This window comes from Gracilinanus agilis, chromosome 2 (genome assembly GCF_016433145.1).
Source record: "Gracilinanus agilis isolate LMUSP501 chromosome 2, AgileGrace, whole genome shotgun sequence".
NCBI classification, from domain to species: domain Eukaryota; kingdom Metazoa; phylum Chordata; class Mammalia; order Didelphimorphia; family Didelphidae; genus Gracilinanus; species Gracilinanus agilis.
Window position 1 is genome coordinate 639,565,023 of NC_058131.1, and position 20,763 is coordinate 639,585,785.

Consider the following 20,763-nt stretch of genomic DNA (forward strand, 5'->3'; position numbering starts at 1 on the left):
AGAGAGAGAGAGAGAGAGAGAGAGAGAGAGAGAGAGAGAGAGAGAGAGAGAGAGAGAGGCAGGTGGGACAGGAAGACTAAGGTATTAAAAAAAAAAAAGGAAAGAGATTTGCCATCCACTATAAATAGAAATTGGCACTAGCAGCCAACTCATGATATTATGCCTGTTATTAATGCTCCTTCCATTACATACTCTTTTGTTTCTGTGGCTTTATTTGTGATCCTACTTGAGTTACATAGTCAAGTTAATGGAATTCAATTCAAGTCAACACTCAGTGTGGCTCTTCGCTGGGCACTGAGGATACAAAGATAGAAAAGAAACAGTTCTTGCCTTTAATGAGTAACATTGTATTTGAATTATAGCTTATATGGATAAAATTCACTGAAATTTGCCTAGCACTATACATGTACATTATCTCATTTCACTATGGTGATGTAAAATGAACAGAGACAAATAAATACAAAATGGATCTAAAGTTTATACAAAACAAGTTCAAGTACTAAGAGCTAGGAGGGGTTCAGGGTATGGGGCAGGAGAAGAGGAAAACCTTGGTTTAGAAGATGGCCCCCAAGGTATGCTTTAGGAATTTGATTTTTTTTTTTACTAATTTGGGCCAATATGGACAATAAAGAGGGTCTCAAAAGTCTTCAGTTTTAACCTACTAAAGGAAAGAAAAGTAAAGAGGTGAGATAAATGAATCATCTGTCATGACAGTCTGGTCAAGATCATCACTAGATTATTAATTTAAGATTCGAAACTCTCACAATCATTCATCACAGGTCATTCAAGGGCTCATCTCCCATGCAATTATATTACCTTGTCTTTATGTGAGGTAGCATAATTGATTGATTGAATCAAGGATTGATTTCAAATCCTCAGATACTTCTTAGCTCAGTGACTATGGACAAGTCAGAGCCTCAGATTCCTCACTTGTAAAATGGGAATCTATTTTTCTACTTCCCACCAAATGGGGTTGTCGAGAGAATCAAATAGAACAATGTATAAGATGACCTGTTAAACTAAGTATGACACAAATAACAGATATTATGTTGATAGTATTATTATCATTATTCAGCACTCTCTTCATTACAAAATATTTTCCTATCCATTATTTCATTAGCGCTCCACAACAATCCCAGCTTTATGAGGTAGAAAGGGACATTCCCCTTTATCCAAGGATATTTGGTAACAGAAAAAGGCCACTTAAAGTGAATCTACTCAAAACTGGGACCACCATTTCTTTTATAGTAAATAATGGGTGGGGAGGGAGTGTTAATTAGAAATTTTTCTTTAAAACCAAATCTAAAAATTATTAAAAATTAGTTTATTCCAGTTGATGTTCAAAAAATTTAGATTTAACTGCATCTATTCATATTCTTAGAAAGAACAAATATATCACATATTAATTATTTCTTTGATATAATTTTTCTGTTAAAATAATATGATAGCAGACATGATATCCTTCACTTCTTGGCTGAATTCACCACACATTTAAAGGAAGTCACTGTTGAAACAATATTTGAGGACTTCATTTCTTTGCCCAAATGCCTGACTCAATTCTTTGAGATTCAAATCATTCTTCTTTGAAGCACTTCCAACAATCAAGGAGACTGCTCATTTTAAGCATGGAGGACAATATGATAAGTGGTCAGTTCATTATTGAATATTTTTATGTCATGATGACTTTTTGCTTCTCTAAGTTAGGGCCTCAGAGGAAAACAGATCTGGTGTAGTATATAGATAATTGGCCTTAGAATTAGGAAGCACTTAAAAAGGTTCCTCCAACACCTCATCTGATACACACTAGCAAATCACTGAAACTCTGAATCCCCTAGGCAACATTTAGACTTTAAATTGCTGGACACTGGTTGATGTACATTGGTAGAAGAAATTTCTTCAGTGATTAAATCATACACAAGTCTGATCCTAAATAAAATGTGTTACTCTGGGCACCAGGATATTAAATATTCAGATAATGAGATCCCTATCTTATTCCCTATGAGAACTTAAATTTTCAACAGATGAATTCTCCAGATCACATAGATAGAAGGTGATAAAACTGCCTGAGAATACTGGCTTTATGACTCAATCCAGTGCCCTTTACACCTCTCTCTGGGGTTAGAGTTAATTATACAGCCCTAGCCCTTTCATATTTATTATATATTTACATATTATAAATGTATTTTTTAAACCCTTACCTTCCACCTTAGATTCAATACTATTTATTGGTTCCAAGGCAGAAGAATGGTAAGGGCTAGGCAATGAGGGTTAAGTGACTTTCCCAGGGTCAAACAGCTAGGAAGTGTCTAAGGTCAGATTTGAACCCAGGACCTCCCATCTCTGGGCCTGGCTCTCAATCCACTGGGCTACCCAATTGCCCCCTGTATTTTTTAATAGGATGTGATAGTAAGTCCCTGATAAGTGCAGATACAAGGATGAAACAAAAAAAGAAGCAATAAAAATTAATTTCCCTAATTCTTGGTCTTTTTCCAAAGGGACTACCATTTGGGAATTTTGGTTTTATTTTTTGAGATAAATTTCCAATGAACTCTTTCCCCCATTATTTTCTATGAAATAAATATTGGTCCCTGTTTTAAATGTACTCTCTTTAAAAACCTTTTTTCTGTATCCAATTGTCCTTCAATAAATAGGAACCTGGGGCAGCTGGGTGTCTCAGTGGACTGAGAACCAGGCCTAGAGATGGGAGGTCCTAGGTTTAAATCTGGCCTCAGACACTTTCCTGTTGTGTGAACCTGGAAAAGTCACTTAACCTCCATTGCCTAGTCCTTACCAATCTTCTGCCTTAGAATCAATACTTGATTCTAAGATAGAAGGTAAGGTTTTAAAAAGAAAAATAAATCGGAACCTCCTGTATATAATCTTTATCCTTCCTACCTCATGAAACTGGAGTTGTTATATTTTATGAAATAATGAAGAAAAAATATTTTGTAATGAGTAGCACTGAATAATAATAAACTGGGATAAAGAGTCTTCTCAGGACCAAATAACTTGGAATTTTTGATGAAGAAACTACTCAGCTTTTTTTTTCATGTCCTGAACTAGTAAACTTCCATCACAAATTATAATATTTGCCTCTCACTCTTATACTTATATACTCAATCATATACTTATATGTGATGAAGTAACTGCAAGTTAGGGAGGATAAGTACTTTTATATGATTCCTGTTTCTAAATATCTTGAAAGTAAATAGCCTTCAGGTCACAGGATTTAGAATTATAAGGGACTTTGTAGGACACATAATCCAATTCCATTTCACAGGTGAGAAACTAAGATTAGAGAGATGAAATGGGTTGTCCACAGTTATACAGGTATCAAGTAAGAAGGTAGAATTTGAGCCCAAGTTTTCTTACTCCATAAGTAGTGTTCTTGCTACTATACCACGAGTTCCCTATAATGGGTACCTAGAAGAAGTAGATGCATGGGTGTCCCCCAATGGATACACAATTGTTATTTCATTTGTTTTACCTTCTATCTGTCAGCCATCCAAAAGTAACATTGCCAACAATGTTAATCACGCCAAGTATGGACATGAGAAATGCAGCTTGCTGATGACTCACTCCAACTCTCAGAGCATAAGGCACCAGGTACACAAAGAGAGGGCTGCAGCCATAAGCCATGAACAGGATGGATGTGGCAAACACCACAAAGTCAGCTTTGAGTAAGAAGTGGTATTCTTGCTTCAGGGAGCAGCACAAACAGGGCTGAGTACATTCTTCCAGTAAAGGTGAACAGAGCGACAAAGGCAGTAAGTCCCCTTTTGGTGTTTTGGAGAGAGAGTCCTGTTCAGGAGGCTTTTTGTGGTCTTCCTTCAGGGTGATGGGACGCATCAAGGCACCACAAACACAGAGGTTCAAAACAAAGCCTCCAAGAATGAGTAATGCCCCACGCCAGGAGAACTGCTCAATCAGAAGCTGAACCACAGGGGCCAAAATAAAGGTCCCAATTCCACTACCTGACATAGCTATGCCATAGGCGAGGGCTCTCCTTTTGTTAAAATACTTGCCCACCATGGCTATGGCTGGAGAATAGCAAAGTGCAAATCCAAGACCTGGGAAATAAAGAAGATTCCATTAGTATTGGTATACTATCTTTTTTTTCTTTTAAATCCAGAGAGATCCATGATTTTTATCAGAATGGGAGAACTCCCAGGGTAATTTGAAAATTGACAACTTATCTACCACTTAATGTTAGAAAGTTGCCTGTGGAACTTGAAATCTTAAATTACTTACCTATAGCCACACAGTTAACAAAAGTTAGAAGTATGGCTTGTATCCTGGTCTTCCTACTGGGGCAAGTAGGTAGCACAATATATAAAGCACTACAGTTTGGTGTCAGGAACACTCAAGTTCAAATCCTACCTCAGATACTTTCAAGTTGGGTGGCTTCGGGCAAGTCATTTAACTTCTGTTTGCCTCAGTTTCTTCATCTGTAAAATGGAGGTAATAACACCTACCAACCAGGATTGTTGTAAAGATAGAATGAAATAACATTTGTAAAACATTTAGCACAGTTCTTGGCACATAGTGAGCACTACATAAATGTTAGCTATTGTTATCATTATCATTAATTATTATTGTTGTTGTTCCAATACTACCATGCTCCCTCTAGTTCTACAAGCTATGGGAAAGAAAGGAAACAAGCATTTTTTTAAGGATCTACTATGTGCCAAGCATTGTGCTAAGCACTTTACAAAAATTATCTCATTTGATAATTTGATCAAATAATGCTATAGGTCACTGATGGGCAAACTATAGCGCAGCGTGCAGGCCAGATGTGGGCCCCCTAAAATGTTCTATCCAGTGGAGCAACATTATTCCTAATCTGATGAATACGAATAGGATATGATAACAATGGAACTTCAAAAGAGTTGCCTTAGAAACAGATAGACAGATAAGCATTTCCTTTCCTTTGGCCCCTTCTTTTAAAAAGTTGGCCAATCACTGCTATAGGTAATTAAATGCAAAGCAACCTCATGTGACAACCTTCTTAGGGATAAAGTAAAAATGATCTTTCACCTGTTCCCTAAGTTAAAGCTGTTTTCCACGCCAATCTGAAAAAATTCTCCCCAACTAAAATCTAGCATCACAATGGTAAGTATTATTTTTCTCCTAGGAAAAGAAAAAATTTAAAACTCTGACTTTGGAATCAACAGTAAAATAAAAGACTTAATGGATAATGTACTTATTTAATTGAGCCTAGACAAACTACTTGAATACTTCCAGTAGAAGAAATATTTTCTTAAGTAGTTTTTTACCACCTTAGATGATCTAACCTCATTTCCCACTTGGCTTGACCTGGGAAGATAGCCCTAATATTCTGGACCTTTCTAGAAACTGTGTTGATAAATAGAATTCCTGTTATTTCAAATATTATTAAATCAAAATTGAATACACACAGGTGGAGAAGATATTCTAATCTGAGAGTTAGAAGTAATAACTTCATACATATTGACTATAATTACTCAAAAAGATATTAGAAAAGAGGTAAAGATCTGGGAAATCTTCTTCAGAATTCTCTCCTTCACTCCATTGACATTTTTTTAAACCCTTAGCTTCCAGGGGGTTAGAGGGATTTGGGGGAGAGGGAAAGAATATGAAATATGTAACTAGGGGAAAATATTCAAAATAAAAATTTTAAAAATATTTTTAAAAACCCTTAGCTTCCACTTTGCTATTAATTTTAAGAAAGAAGAATATCAAGGATATTCTTGTTCAAGAATCTCTCAGCAGTTTTCTTTGATAATTTCTTGTAATATGATGTCCAAGTGTTTTTCTTGATCATGGCTTCAGGTAGTCCAATAATTCTCAGACTGTCTCTCCTAAATCCATATTCTAGGTTAGTTGTTTTTTCAATAAGATATTTCATGTTTTCCTCTGTTTTTTCATTCCTTTGATTCTGCTTTATTGTTTCCTGATTTCTCATGAAATTATTAGTTTCTAGGTGGTCAATTCTGATTTTTAAGGCCTGCTTTTCTTCTGTCAGTTTTTGGTTCTCCTTTTTTCAATTACCCCATTTCTTCTTGCATCACTTTCTTTTCTCTTCCCCACTTTTCTTCTGCCTCTTTTAATTGGTTTTTGAAGTTGTCTTTTTTGAGCTCTTCAAGAATCTTTGTCCAATCCATATTTTTCTTTTGGATTTTTCATGTGTTTCCTTTGCTTTCACTGTCCCCTTCTGTGTCTGTACCTCGCTCTTTGTCTCCATAAAAATTCTTTAGAGTTAGGTGCTTATATTGTTGTTGGATCATTTTTCCTATCTAATTATAGGTATGCTCTTTTTTCTGGGAAGTTGGGGTACCCTCTTAAACTTCAGTCCTTGCTTGATGTTTTTCTCAGCTTGTTTTCTGGGTTTGAGGGCTCTGGGAGCCCCCTCCCTCTGCTGAGTCAATTGACCTTCTAGATGCTGATAGTTTAAGGACTTGTCTCAGGCTTGGGCATAAGCTTTTGATCTTACTCTGACCTTGTTCAGATCAGGGGCTCATCAAATTCTAGCCCCAGGCTTAGGCTCAAGTTTTTAGTCTTGCTGTGTACTTTATCCAATCAGGCACACACCTTTGATTGCCCTGTCTTGGAGCCCCACCCTGAACTTTAGGCAGAAAGATCAGTACTTAGTATTTAGTATTATCAGCCAACCCAAACTGTGTACTATGTCCTTATCCCAAGCCCAGACTGGAAATCCTCTCTTCACTCTGGGTTCACATAGATCACTTCAGCCCAGACTGCCCTGGGCTAGGACTCCAGATTTCTCCACAGGTTTGAAATTTCAAGGGGTGTAGGTTGGCTTGTGCCACTATTTGCCCAGGCAGGATCTCAAGATCTGAATGTTGACTTGAGCTTAGGTTCTGAACCTGGGACAACATATGTGGGGTGAGGTTGGGGGGAGGGGTGGCTTGCTCATTGCTTGTTCTTCCCTCCTTGCTATAGCCTTTTTCTGGTTCTACTTTCCTCTCATTCCAGTTCCCCAGATGATCTCTGCCTACCTTTTGGGTTTTTCTTTTCTTGAAAGTTGTTTCACACTGTATCCTTATTGGTTCTTTCACTCCTGTATTCGTTTTGTTTTAATATTTTAATCTTGGTCACAGAGGATTCTCCTTAGCTCTTTTTCTTAACTATTAAATATGCAGAAATGCCAGCTACTATGTGAGTTATAGGAGTGATAAAGAAAATAGTTCATGAATTGTTTCTCTGATAATGTATTTGTCAAGCCCTAAGTGGCAAGGGGGGGAAAGTGAGATGAATTGCCCTTACCTGTAAGAACTCCAAGAGTGAGGTAGAGGTGCTTCAGGCTGGTGGCAAATGAACTCAGGATGAGACCAGTAGAAGCAAGCAAGCCACCCAGCATGATTCCCACTTGACAGGATAAGTGGTTACTGATGACACTCCCAAGTGGAGCTTCAAAAATAACAATAATTATGGTCAGTTTCAAGGGCTCAAGGGCATTTTGAAATAACAGAAGCTTTGAGTTGACAGGACCCATTACTCCAAGATCTTAAAGCAATTTCCAAAATAACTAACTTATCTCTTGACCTGGAATGCTGCTAAGTTCTGTGCATCTTGTACTTTATGTTAGAATAAATTTCTTATACTGTTAGCAAAAAAGTGTCAACCCCAGAATGATGAGAAAGATGTAGATACTATACGGCTAACCCAAGATTATTAGGGAAAATACATCAAAGAGAAAGCTTCAGTGTTGTATCTCTTTCTTGGTTTGGAAGCAGCACTGTTTCTTCATCTGTAAGACAGGTATAAAAACACATGAAGTACCTACTCAAAGAAAAGGTGTAAGGCACAAGAAAATATATATAAAGTATTTTACAAATCTTAAAGCACTTTATATGTTGATTAGTAGCATTTAGTACAACTTTCATATTTTTCAGTATGGGATAATGGGAAAAGCATTGGATTTAGGGTCAAAGGACTCTAAGTTTGTATTCTGGCTTTGCCTTTTATCATGTGTGATCTTGGGTGAGTGGTATCACTTCTTAGGGTCCTTAATTCTCTGCTGTACAATTAGAGCATAAAGTTGTATTTACTTCCCAGGATGGTTATAAGGATAAAATGAGATAATATTTGTAAAGTGCCTAGCACAGTGGCTGGCATTTAGCAGGCACTAAATTATTATTATTATTATTATTAATTATTTCTAATGCTTCTTCAAGCCCTAAATCCTACATTTTAAGATATATCAGAAATCAACATTCAAGTCACTCAAAATTCCCCACTCCCAATAAATTGTTTAATAGGGATATAAGCTCCCCTAATATACCAAAGATGGTTGAGATTGGAGAAAAGGTCTTATTTATCTTAGTATGTCACAAGACATATTATTTTTACCAAATATATTTGTTGTTTTATAGGAAGTTTTGTTTTTGTTTTTGTATCATTTAAGACTATTTTTGATGTGGTCACATTTGAGATTAATAAAATTAAAATAGCCATTGCTCTTGACATTATACTAATATGACACGTTTAATATGTAAGTGATCTTTTCTTTAAATTTGTCACAATACTCTTTTTGGAATGTTACTTTGCATTTAGGACATTCTCTCTTTTACCATAAGTTTTTGTACCCAAGTCTTTTCCATAAATATTAAATGGAAAGTTCATCATTTTCAGAGTCTGTTTCCTATTTATCTTTGTATTCAGAGTCCTTTCCCTACTATGAATTGAGTAGGTGCTTAATACAGATTTGTTAAATTAGAAGAAATTATACTGCTGCTGCTAATATGGTCTATCCCTTTGTACAAAGTCCAGTCAGATTTTGACCAAAAGATTCCATTGGTAAACTTCACTTGCCACAGTTGAAAAGATTGAAATTATATTCCTAGGTTATTGCCCACTTGAATGAATACATGACTGGAAAAAGCATTTCTTAAGCACTCACTATATTGCAAAACTCTATACTGAATGCTACAGATACTCAAAGAAAAACAGAAATCACTCTTGCTATCAAAAAGCTCATATCACAATGTCTGGAGGCAACACAAATAGAGGCTTCACCCACAAATCAGTTGAAAAGATCCCATGATCCTTAAATTGAAACAGCAAAGCTCACTGAAACTACTAATACAAAGACTACACAAGAGTGAGGAATGTCTTCTATTTGCCTTTGTATGTCCCCTAGCTTATTGTGTTTTATATATAACAGGCACTAAGTAAATATTCATTGAATTAAAAATCTCACTAAAAATATGAAGACAAATAACTATGGCAAGGTGGGTGGCATTTTTTCCTACAAAAGAAAGGGCCAATAATGCTCATATTTTAATAGATTTTCTCCCTTAGATTCTTTCAGTATTGTCCATGAGGAGGTGTTGCCCTGTCCTCCTGAAACTCATTTTTAGATCCAAAATTGCCACCAAATTTCTTTACTAACGAATCTATGTTTTGATGCAAGGCAAATGATTTCTTGAACATATGTATGGTTTTTCTAAAGATAATAGCAGGTTTGGTGCAAAGGACTCTACTGCAAAAATTTTGTGAACTGCTGAGTTAGAGGTTACTTCTGCTAACACCAATCTGTGAAATCCCATTAAGCAAGGAGATCTGGGTGATTCTTTGCATTCTTTTTTATGAAATGATTACACAAGTCTAGCCTGTGTCACAAATGTTTTTCAGAGAAAGAAATCAAAGCTAAAAAGTCATATAAAGGGGGCAGCTGGGTAGCTCAGTTGAGAGCCAGGCCTAGAGACAGGAGGTCCTAGGTTCAAATATGGCCTCAGACACTTCCCAGCTGTGTGACCCTGGGCAAGTCACTTGACCTGCATTGCCTACCCTTACCACTCTTCTGCCTTAGAACCAATACACAGTATTGATTCTAAGACGGAAGGTAAGGTCTTAAAAACAAACAAACAAACAAACAAACAAATAAAAATTCATATGAAAATGCTCTAAATCCCTAATAATTAGAGAAGTGCAAATTAAAACAACTCTGAGGTACCCATCATATGGACTAAGGTGACAAAAAGGGAAAAGGAAAATAGAGGTACTAATGCATTGTTGGTAGAGTTGTGAAATGATCCAACCATCATGGAGAAAATGCCTGATGGACTATAAAACCGTGCATACCCTTTGACACAGCAATATCCCTATTAGATTGAAAACCCCAGGAAATCAAAGAAAAAGAAGGACCCAAATGTACAAAAATCTTTTATGGCAGTTCTTTTTGTGGTGGAAAAGAATTGGAAAATGAAGGGATACCCATCATTCAGTTGGGGATGGTTGAACAAGTTATGGTATATGAATGTGAAAGCATACTATTGAGTTATAAGAAATGAGGAAGGATCATGATTTCAGAAAGTCTTGGGTAGACTTATATGAAGTAATGTATAATGAGTAAGCAGAACCAAGAGAATAGTGCACATAGTAACAGCAGTAATGTAAAGATAATCAACTGTGAAAGACTTAGCAACTTTGATCAATGTAATAATCCATAATAATTCCAGAGGACTCATGATGAAAAAAGGCAATCTACATTTAAGAAGAGAATGTATGGACTCATGGTACATACTGAAGCATATTTTTCTCTTTCTTTTTTTAGAACATTATTAATATAGAAATGTTTTACATGATTTCCTGTATATAATCGGCATAATATTTCTTGTTTTCTCAGTGACGGAGGGAGGCATGAAAGAAAGAAGAAAATTTGGGACTGAAAATACAGTTGAATTTTTAAAATATATTATCATAAAGTATGAACCCAATAGACTAGGAAGAAATTTAAAACCATGTAAAGCTCATTTAATTATAAGCTTCAATAAACTTTACTAAATTAATTTTGAAGCTTATTTAGTAATGAACTTCAAATTTAATTTATGATGAACATCAAAGATAATTTTAAAATACATGGAAAAGAGGAGTTAAATACTTATTGGCATCTTACTTTCAAGATAATAGATAGTCCTCAAGTCAAACAGTTACTAGTATTGAGTCTCTGTCTCTGGAAGAACTATATAGTCTATATATTTTTTTCTTATGTATTAACCATAAGGACACCAGCTGGTTTCAGCTGATACCTTATTCATCATAAGCTTCACTGAGTTTAGATGAGATGCAAAGATCATTGCTATGGAAATAAGTTTTTCATGACTTCACATGTATAATGGATATCATATTGCTTGCCTTCTCAATGGATAGGGGAGGGACTGGAGGTAGGAAGAGAATTTGGAACTAAAATTTTTAAAATAAATATTGGAAGATCATTGTTCAAATTCCCTTTATCAATTCTCAGCATAATCCTTATATTTAGAAAAGTCCATAATGAGAGGTGATGGGAAATCACTACTAGACACAATGAAATATTAGCCAGTTCTTTCTCCTTAGAGGGTAACACTCACCACAAAGCATGGTGACACAGTCTACAATGGAATGGATCCATGCTGTTTGTGCATAATCCTGAGCAAAATATGTCTGGAATTCCACAAAAAAAATGGAGATACATCTGAAAAACACAAAGCAATTGTTTTATACCAAGGGTGGATTTCATGGGATCATTGACTTGAATTGACCAGGACCCAAAGGTTTGCTATAATTGACTGTTCAAGTCTTCATGGATCTGAATTGGCTCTCCCAGAAGTTCTGACTGTGATTACCAGAAAAATGAAAAGTGGACCAGAAGTATCTGTCATATCAATCTCTAAAGTTTACAAGCACCAAGCACTATGGCTTGGGCACAATTAATGAACTTTTCACTGTTCATTTGATTCCAGGGTTCAGATCCATGTCAACATAGACTAAAACAAACTTGGATTAATTAAAATAGTAATAACAATAGCATTTATGTGCCCTTTAAATTTTGCAAAGCACTTTACACACATCATCTCATTTGATCCTCATATTAACCCTATGTAAGTATTATTACTTCCATTTTAGAGATATGGAAACTGGGACTCAGAGAAATTTTGACTTGCCCAGGGTCACACAGTTGAGTGTCAAACTTAGAATCTGAACTCAGTCTCTCTTGACTCTGAGTCCAGCATTCTTTCAATGACATTACACTGTCCCTCTCATTAAAAAAACTCATATTTATAGTATTTGCACTAACATGAGATATAGTAAGGCACTGAGGCATGGGGAAAAAGCAGTGTGACCACTTGGCATTTATTTTTTATACACCTATCTTCATCTCACCTTAATAGTCCAAAGCATCCTAGAATAGTCATTTAAGTCTTTATCTTCACTCCAAGATGGAGTTAGTAGCAATCAAGGGCTGCAGCAAAGAGTAATCAAGTGGGAAAAGGATCTAGGTAGGTAGAAGGTTTGAGTGATCAGGATGATGAAGATAATGTAAAGAGGATGCAAAGCAAAGCTCATGATCCTTTCTTCCTCCAGTTATAAGTGGTTTTTGAAACAAATTTAGTCAAAAGATTTAAAATGTGGTGTTTCACCCCCAGATGAAGTCATTTTTTACCTGAGGTCTAATGCTAGAGATTCATACCATTACAGGAAGAAACAGAGTAAGGGAATAAACCAAGGCCATCTAGTTAGAATTGGTATGTTATCACACACAGAGCTATAGCATAACTTTATTTGTCAGTTGAACTAAGTTAAGTTTAATTTAAAATATTTTTTAAGATTTGAACTTTTTTAAAAAATCAATGGAGGGGCAGCTGGGTAGCTCAGTGGAGTGAGAGTCAGGCCTAGAGACAAGAGGTCCTAGGTTCAAACCTGGCCTCAGCCACTTCCCAGCTGTGTGACCCTGGGCAAGTCACTTGACCCCCATTGCCCACCCTTACCAATCTTCCACCTATGAGACAATACACCGAAGTACAAGGGTTTAAAAAAAATCTTAAAAAAAAAATCAATGGACAACTTTTCAAGCAACTCCTTTTTTTTGTTATTCATTACCTAAAAGGCAATATATTGCAAAGGATAGAGTGTAACAACTCTATGGAAGACCTAGGTTCAAATCCTCCCCATTCATAGTTGATAGTTATGTGGTTGTCATTCAGTCATATACAACTAACTCTTCATGACCCCATTTGGGATTTTCTTGCCAAAGATAATGGAGTTATTTTTCATTTCCTTCTCCAGCTTACTTTATAGATGAGGAAGTTGTAAGACTCAAAGAGATGGCATGTAAAGTTCTTTGCAAACTTTAAAGTGCTATATAAATCTTTGTACGTGTATGTTCCTGTCCAGACCTATGATTTCATTAGTATAGGGAATTCTTGGTGAGGAAACTCCCTCTACCAATGCAGATCAGCAACTGTTCTGCAAGTTAAAATCTTAGGCTGTTGCCCCAAATATTTAAGAGATAAATGATTTACCCAAGGCCACACAGCCAGGTAGAACTTGAAACAAGTTGTTCCTGACAGAAAGACCAATTCTTTATCGACTTCTCTTATAATGCCTTTCAAATGTCAGATATATTTACTACTAAATATTATTGTCTTTCCTAAAATGTGATGCTCAGAATGAAATTAAACATTCCAGATATGGCCCGATAAGGAAAGAATACTGTGGGACCTTGTATTTCTATCAATACAGCCAGAGATCGTGTTACCTTTTTTTTGGAAACCAAGTCAAAAACTGAAAAAATACTTATTTCTGAAAAGACAAAAATGCACAAGCCAGAAAAAAATGTGATTTTTCTGGCCAGAGTCAAGATGAATGATTTCTAATAACCCTTTTCACCTGGACTTTTTTTCATTCTTATTCCCAAGTTCCTAAATATGATATTTTTTCATGTGTTTATCTTTTTTAAAACATTATTTATTCACTGTTATGCTGAACTTGACAAACATTATCAAATATGATCATTTCCATATAAGAATGCAGAAAGTTCCAACTCTCCATTGTGCACAACTCTTTAAAGTATATAAGTTCACCACAATTGTTTACAAAACTGTCCAAATGGTTCTCCTATATTTGGTACATTTTTAAAAAATGTTTCACAGATTCTCCTTCATATGACTGTGATTGTGGAATAACCCAACCTTGGTTGGGCCTCACAGATCATGGTGTCACTGAAGAACATTCATGGATTTTTAACTTGAAATCTTTTTTACTTTGCACTGACTCATTTTGGGGAAGTTTGGTTTTTGCTTCTGGCAAACTAAACCCATTTTCTTTACTCTTCATTTTTTTCACTCTCCCCCTCACAATACTCAAGATAATCAAACCAATACATGTGACTACAGATAAACAGGAGTCATGAGTTCATAACCTTTTTGGTGTCATAGTGATCCAGTCTAGTGAAGCTTATGGATTCTTCAGAATAATGCTGTTAAAGACATAAATAGGATTTCCAAGGAAAATAATTATGCCAAAATAAATATGTATTTTTTCCATCTTAGTTCAAAGATTCCCCCATCTCTAAGGATTCCACAGGGGTCTATAGATCCTGGGTTAAGAACCCCTGGTTTGGATTAACTTGAAAGAAAAAAATATATATTTCAAGAACAACACTTGACATTATCACCTACATATACAAGAATCCTAAGAACAAATTATTAAAATGTCACTGGTTTATTTCTTTAATGTTATAGTTTGAGGGAGCAGGAGAGAGGAAGTGCTATCCCTTTTAATTTGGCTTCATGGGGAGAAAGTACCACATTGTTTTCTGAACAATGTTTTAGACATATATTTCTAAAAACAAATTAGTACCTCAAAGCTAAAAAAATGACAAATATATGTACACACATATATGTGGATCTATCTCTATATGTAATATAGGTATATTTATATCCAACTTATAAAGTGGAAGGCACACAAAACATACACATATATATACACACCCATATGTAAATATATAATCAAATGTCCCAGCTGTCACTAGTCTGATATATTAGACAGAGAGCTGGCTTTGTCAAGCCAGTAAGACCAGAGGTTCAAGTCCTGCTTCAGAAACATGGTGCCCCTAGGCAAGGTCACAACATCTCAGTGCTCTAGGGAAGCAACTCTCTAAAACTATAAGTTGCAGGGAAAGTGCCAGCCTGCACTGGTAGAAGGCACATTTCCCATGCCAACAAAATCAGAGATGCAGTCCGGATTACCATCTTTTGCCTAAAGGGATCAGACTAATAGATCTTGAAGGTCACTTTTGACTCTCATACTCTGTGTCTCTAACACGCATATTGACTTTCAAGTCTTCATGTTGCTTCTTCCATATTTCACAACTGCCTGCTACAGGAATGATCTTTGAAAACAATTGGTAATCAGGTAGCCATGACCATTAAATTTATTAGAAACTAAAATAAAGGACATTTTAAAAATGATAGCAAAAAAAAAAATTTATTAGAAACGGTGGGAAACCTACTTGGGGATCATCACCTCAGCATCATTTACATGGATTCTCCTACCACATTCATTACCATTTCTGTTGGCCAATTGCTTAATGGTGTGCCTATCTACAAATGGGTGTAACAATGGCATCTACCTCATAAGATTGTTTTGAGGGGCAAATGAGATTATCGATGTAAAGCTCTTTGAAAACCTTCAAGTGATCTATAAATGTGACTTTGTTATTTTTTATAATCTCAATGCCTAGAGTTTTAGCAAACACTAAACTAAAGAGACATGTTAAAATAAAATTTCTTTTCAAATATCAGTCATTTCCAAAGAAGTGAATTTACAATTTACAATTGACCTTATCACCTAAATATACAAGACTCCAAAGAACAAATTATAAAAATGTCATTGGTTTATTTCTTTAATGTAATAATTCAAGGGAACAGGAGCAAGAAAGGGCCATTCCTCTTTACGTCTGGCCTTATGCAGAGAAAGTACTACAGAACTTTTTGAACAACAATGTTTTGCATTTATATTTTGAAAACAAATATGTACCCCAAAGCTAAAAAAAGAATATATATACACACATATATGTGGATTATATACATGCATAGATATATTTGTATAGCCATCTTCTGAAATAAGAAGCACAAAACACACACACACACACACACACATAAATCTATAATCAAGAGTTCCATCCCTCACTAGTCTGATGTGGTGAACAGAAAGCACTAAGTAGAACAAAGTGGAAAAAGAAGCTCAAGTTTTTTTTCTTTTTTTAAAAGATAAATTTTTTTCTATTCCTATTCAGTTCTTTCGAGATAGCTATCATATCTAGCTTATGTAAGATTTTATTTCACTCCCTGGCTTCTTCTGTATTTGTTTTTACTTAGATTTATCTAATTCTGAGAGGGAAAAGTTGAAATCTCCTACTATTATAGCCTTGTTTTTTATCTCTACCTGTAACTCCTTTAGCTTTTCTTCTAAAAATTTGGATGCTATAATATTTGGTGCATATAGGTCTAGTATCAATGATGCCTCATTATCAATGGTAGCTTCTAACATAATGTAGTTTCCCTATTCATCTTTATCTTTATAATTTGTAATTTTAAATTAATAATTTTTATTTTTAACTTTAAAAAATTCAGCATGTAGGAACCAAGGGAGGAAATAAATACAATGTCTCAATAGCTTTCCATTACTTTAGAGTTCCATACACATTGTGCTCTGAAAAAAGGTCTCCAGGGGAGAAGTACTTCATACCATTGTCTGATGGATAAGAATGATAAGATTCTGCTCATGTGAACATATGAGCATATAAATGAGATCATGGGTCAATTGGAGCATTGATGTCATATCCAAGTAAGATCAGAATATTCTTATACAAATATTTACTTACCTTTTGCACTGGCTCAGACCTTTTTATTTGTATCATCTTATTCAATAAGAAGACATAAACAACTTAAGTGGAACATTGTGCCTGAATTTTAGATTAAAAGACAGAAATAATTTTTGTATTTTTAAGGGTAGAGGAAAGGGCACAAAATTTAACTAGACTAAAAACTGAAATACTCTGCCATAGTTTGAAAACCATTGGCCATTAAAAGCCAAGTATTGGAAAACTTCATCTCATTGATGTGTCTGAATTTCAGCTTAATTTCATCCAGCATCTATTACTTACACAGAGAAGCAAAAAGTGGTATCATGTATGTCTAGTTGTGAAAATGCAACATAATTTCTAAAAACCAATATAAAATACTAACATAAAAAGTTAAAAGAAGAAACCCTTCCCAGGAAAGGAGAGAATAGATTATCATTTCTTTGTACGGTAATATTAGACATTATCAACTTTACAGAGCACAAGAATCTGTTAGAATTTGTTTCCATGAAAAATTAAGTGTATGAAAGATTCCTATGCTTTTAAAAAGTAAAAATTTTAAAACTTTATGATAAACTGACATCATTTACCAATATTTTTAATCTAAATGAGTGTATTTTAATTTTTTTAGTGTATTTTTTAAAAACCCTTACCTTCTGTCTTAGAACACATACTAAATATCATTTTCAAGGCAGTAGAGTGATAAGTACTAGACAATTGAGTTTAAGTGACTTGCACAGGGTCACACAACTAAGACTTGTCTAAGTCCATATTTGAACCCAGGACCTTCTGCCTCTAGGCCTTGCTCTAGATAATCCTATTTTTAAATGTATAAATTTAAATAAATAAAAATAATCCTATTTTTAAAAGATTATTAGTAAATAATTTAGATCCTTGCTTTTCAGCTCTTCAACCAACAATGAAGTCATAAATCTCTTCCCTCTTTTTTCCCCAACCCCCATATCTAACCCATTATTCTCTTGATTTCTAGAAGCACAGAATCTCAGAGTTTGGAAGGGACCTCTAAAAGCATCTAGCACAATCAGTATCTGAACATGAATTCCTTTTGTAGTATCCCTAAGAATTGGTCATACAAATTTTGCTTAAAGTCTTCTCAAATCAGTCCATCCATGACACTTAGGGACCACTCTGTCAGATAGGATTATGTTATGCCTGGTTTTTCCTTTCTCGACATTTCTGCTTGTGCTCCCAACAAAAACAATCCTAATTTCTCATGCTGATGGTAGACCTTTCAATTGTTGACATCAGGTCAAATGATCAATAAAAAAACATTTAATGAGTGTTTTCTACATGCCAAGAACTGTGCTGTCAGATACAAATGCTAATTAAACATTACTATATGCCAGATCAAGAGAAGCAAGAGAAAACTTGCAAAGTTTTCTCTCTAGACTAAACACCCCCAGTTTCTTCCATGGATCTCTTGAATATGTGGTTGAAATCCATTAATATCATGATCACTCTCCTTCAGAATGTACCATGGCTTGTTCTTCCCAAAAATGAAATATCTAGAATGGAACATAATATGCCAGATGTGGTCTGAAATATATCTGCATATACATAAAGACATATATATATATATTTATATATACACATATGTGTATGTTGTTGTTGCTTAGTCATTTTTAGTCAAGTCTGACTCTTCTTGACCCCTTTTGGAATTTTTGGCAAATATACTGGAGAGATTTGCCATTTCCTTCTCTAATATATATGTATTTTATATATATGCATAAATATTTATATATATACACACATACATATGTAGGGATATATATTTATATCTGTATAGGCATGCATAGGCATACATATATGTATATATATATGCATCTTTCAAAGAAGTCTAAGATTATATTAACTTTTTTGCCTTCTAAGTTCAATAGTTGATGCATTATTTCAATTACAGCCCACTCCCAAATTAAGTTACTAGTGAAGGTTGTCAGAAGTTATAAGATCATACATGTATTTTCCATGGGAAAGGAAAATCCTATCCATGGGTGTAGACAAGAGAAGATACAAGATTAGTGTGCTCACTCTCTCGCCCTGTACTACTCCACCAGGCAATATGTTCAATAACTTTCTTTTCATTTTTCTAGGCTGGGATCAATGTTGTGGGAATGTGTCTATATACAAATTTGTGTATAAACTCATTAACTTTATTCCCTTTCATTCCTGAAGAAGTGAAGAGTTGGAGTGCATGAACTTGATATCCTGATGTTTTTAAGGAGACTTCATGACCAAATGAATGCTTAATTGTTTTCAGTCCTCTTACTACTCTGTAGTAACCTCAGATTGGTCATTTACCTTCTCTGGGTTTCAATTTCGTCATCATTATCTACAAAATGAAGGAGTTGAATACATGATATATAGGATGGCTCTGAAAGTTGGGATCCTAAATTCTTGGGAAGGGATTAGCAATGAAGTCCTCAATAAAGTTGTAAGACAAACAAATGCCTGCTTGCTTCTCTGTATTTCTTACTAAAGAATGTCTTACTCCTTCAAATGAGGATGCCATCAAATAAACTTCTCTTTAGGGCAATCTAATTTTATTGCCAAGTTTGCATCCAGTCAAATACAATGAAACTTTTATTTCAGCTAAAGCACCAGAAGGGAAAATACCTATGTAACATATCAGTAGTCTAAGCATACATAGAGTGCCCTTTTCTATTAAAAAAAATTAGTCTTTGATCTGGTCCTCCTTTCTCACATGTCTTGACTTTGGAATGGAACATCACAACAGCATTCAGACCTACAAGCAACTTGTCTTTGGGACAAGGTGGGGTTGAGAATGTGGATCCAGAGCTACATATTCAATTCACTCTCAGTCTCCCATAAAGTATCACTGAGAAAATTTTGAATGAACAAAAAATGAATTAAATCTTTAAAAAGGAATCTTCAAAGGTCAACCTATACATCCATTTGTATCTAAACAGATTTTCACATATAATTTATCACAGAAAGCAAATAATTGTCTTTCTATTCTTAAAAAATATTCTTAAAGAGTTCTGAGAGACTGTAACAAGTCATATCCTCTCTTTAAGCCTCAGTTTCCATATCTGTAAAATGAGAGGATTGGATTAGATGATGTTTAATGAAACTTATAACACTAAATCTAAAGAATACACTTCCTATTGTGGGCAGCTGGATACCCCAGTGGATTGAGAGTCCTGCCTCGAGACAGAAGGTCCTAGGTTCAAATCTGGCCTCAGATATTTCCTAGCTGTGTGACCCTGGGCAAGTCACTTAAATCCCATTGCCTAGCCCTTACCACTCATCTGCCTTAGAACCAATACATAGTATTATTGTATTGTGTATAGTATACTATGTATTGGTTCTAAGACAGATGTTAAGAGTTAAAAAAAAGAATTCACTTCCTATCGAAGAAAATAGTATGTAAACTCTATTAATAACTAAGAAGTTTATTCGTTTTTTAAAAAGCACTTTCCTCATTTGCTCAGTTAATTGGAGAAAGAGCTATTTAAACTATCTTTCAAAACTTTGTATATTGCTTATGAAGAAGAATAGCTAAAGTAGCCTCAAAACCTCAGTGTCTCTAAATACTAAAAGTTTAGAGTGAGGATAGTTTAAATGGAGTCAACTCAAGAACATTTAAGGAAATGCAGATATTTGAGAGGATAGGGTATCTATAATAAAATTGTTTTTATTAATTATCTGTTTCAGTCTAAAAATCATGCAAACCTAGAGAGGGAAAAAACAGCAAGAGCCACTGAACGACAAGAAAACTGTCTTTAAGAATCAAGAAGGAATTTCCACCTACCTTGTGACTGCCCTGGTGCAGATGGTGACAAGGAAACAGCCAGCCACAATCATCCAACCCCACCCTCCATCAGGTGGGGAAATGTACAGAGTTCTCTTTGGTGCTGCCATATTTAGTACTGATGACTTCTATCCTTGGCCAAGTTACTCCAAACAACTCAGTTGTAGTTTCAAAGATGGTTTGCTGTCCCAATGAATTCCTGTTGGCATTCAAGGGTGGCATGGAATGCTACCTGGCACATTGGTCACTGGCCATCTGAAATCAAAATTAATCCAAGGTTGCATTTAATCGTTGCTAAATGATTAAACTCAACTAAGGCTGAATTTTCTAATCTTGTAAA

The 20,763-nt window shown here is 35.0% G+C and overlaps 1 protein-coding gene across 1 annotated transcript in view; it reads right to left on the bottom strand.

The window, feature by feature from the left end:
• SLC16A12 (solute carrier family 16 member 12) overlaps positions 1–20,581 on the bottom strand; it is a 24,526-nt gene extending 3,945 nt beyond the window's left edge. The window contains exons 1-4 of the mRNA XM_044662620.1: positions 20,424–20,581; positions 11,355–11,458; positions 7,267–7,410; positions 3,488–4,070 (exon numbers count right to left, since the gene is read on the bottom strand). Of these exons, the coding sequence (XP_044518555.1) occupies positions 3,488–4,070; positions 7,267–7,410; positions 11,355–11,458; positions 20,424–20,533 (941 nt within the window). The 5' untranslated portion in view covers positions 20,534–20,581. The remainder of the gene's footprint in view (positions 1–3,487; positions 4,071–7,266; positions 7,411–11,354; positions 11,459–20,423) is intronic.
• Positions 20,582–20,763: the final 182 nt, after the last annotated feature.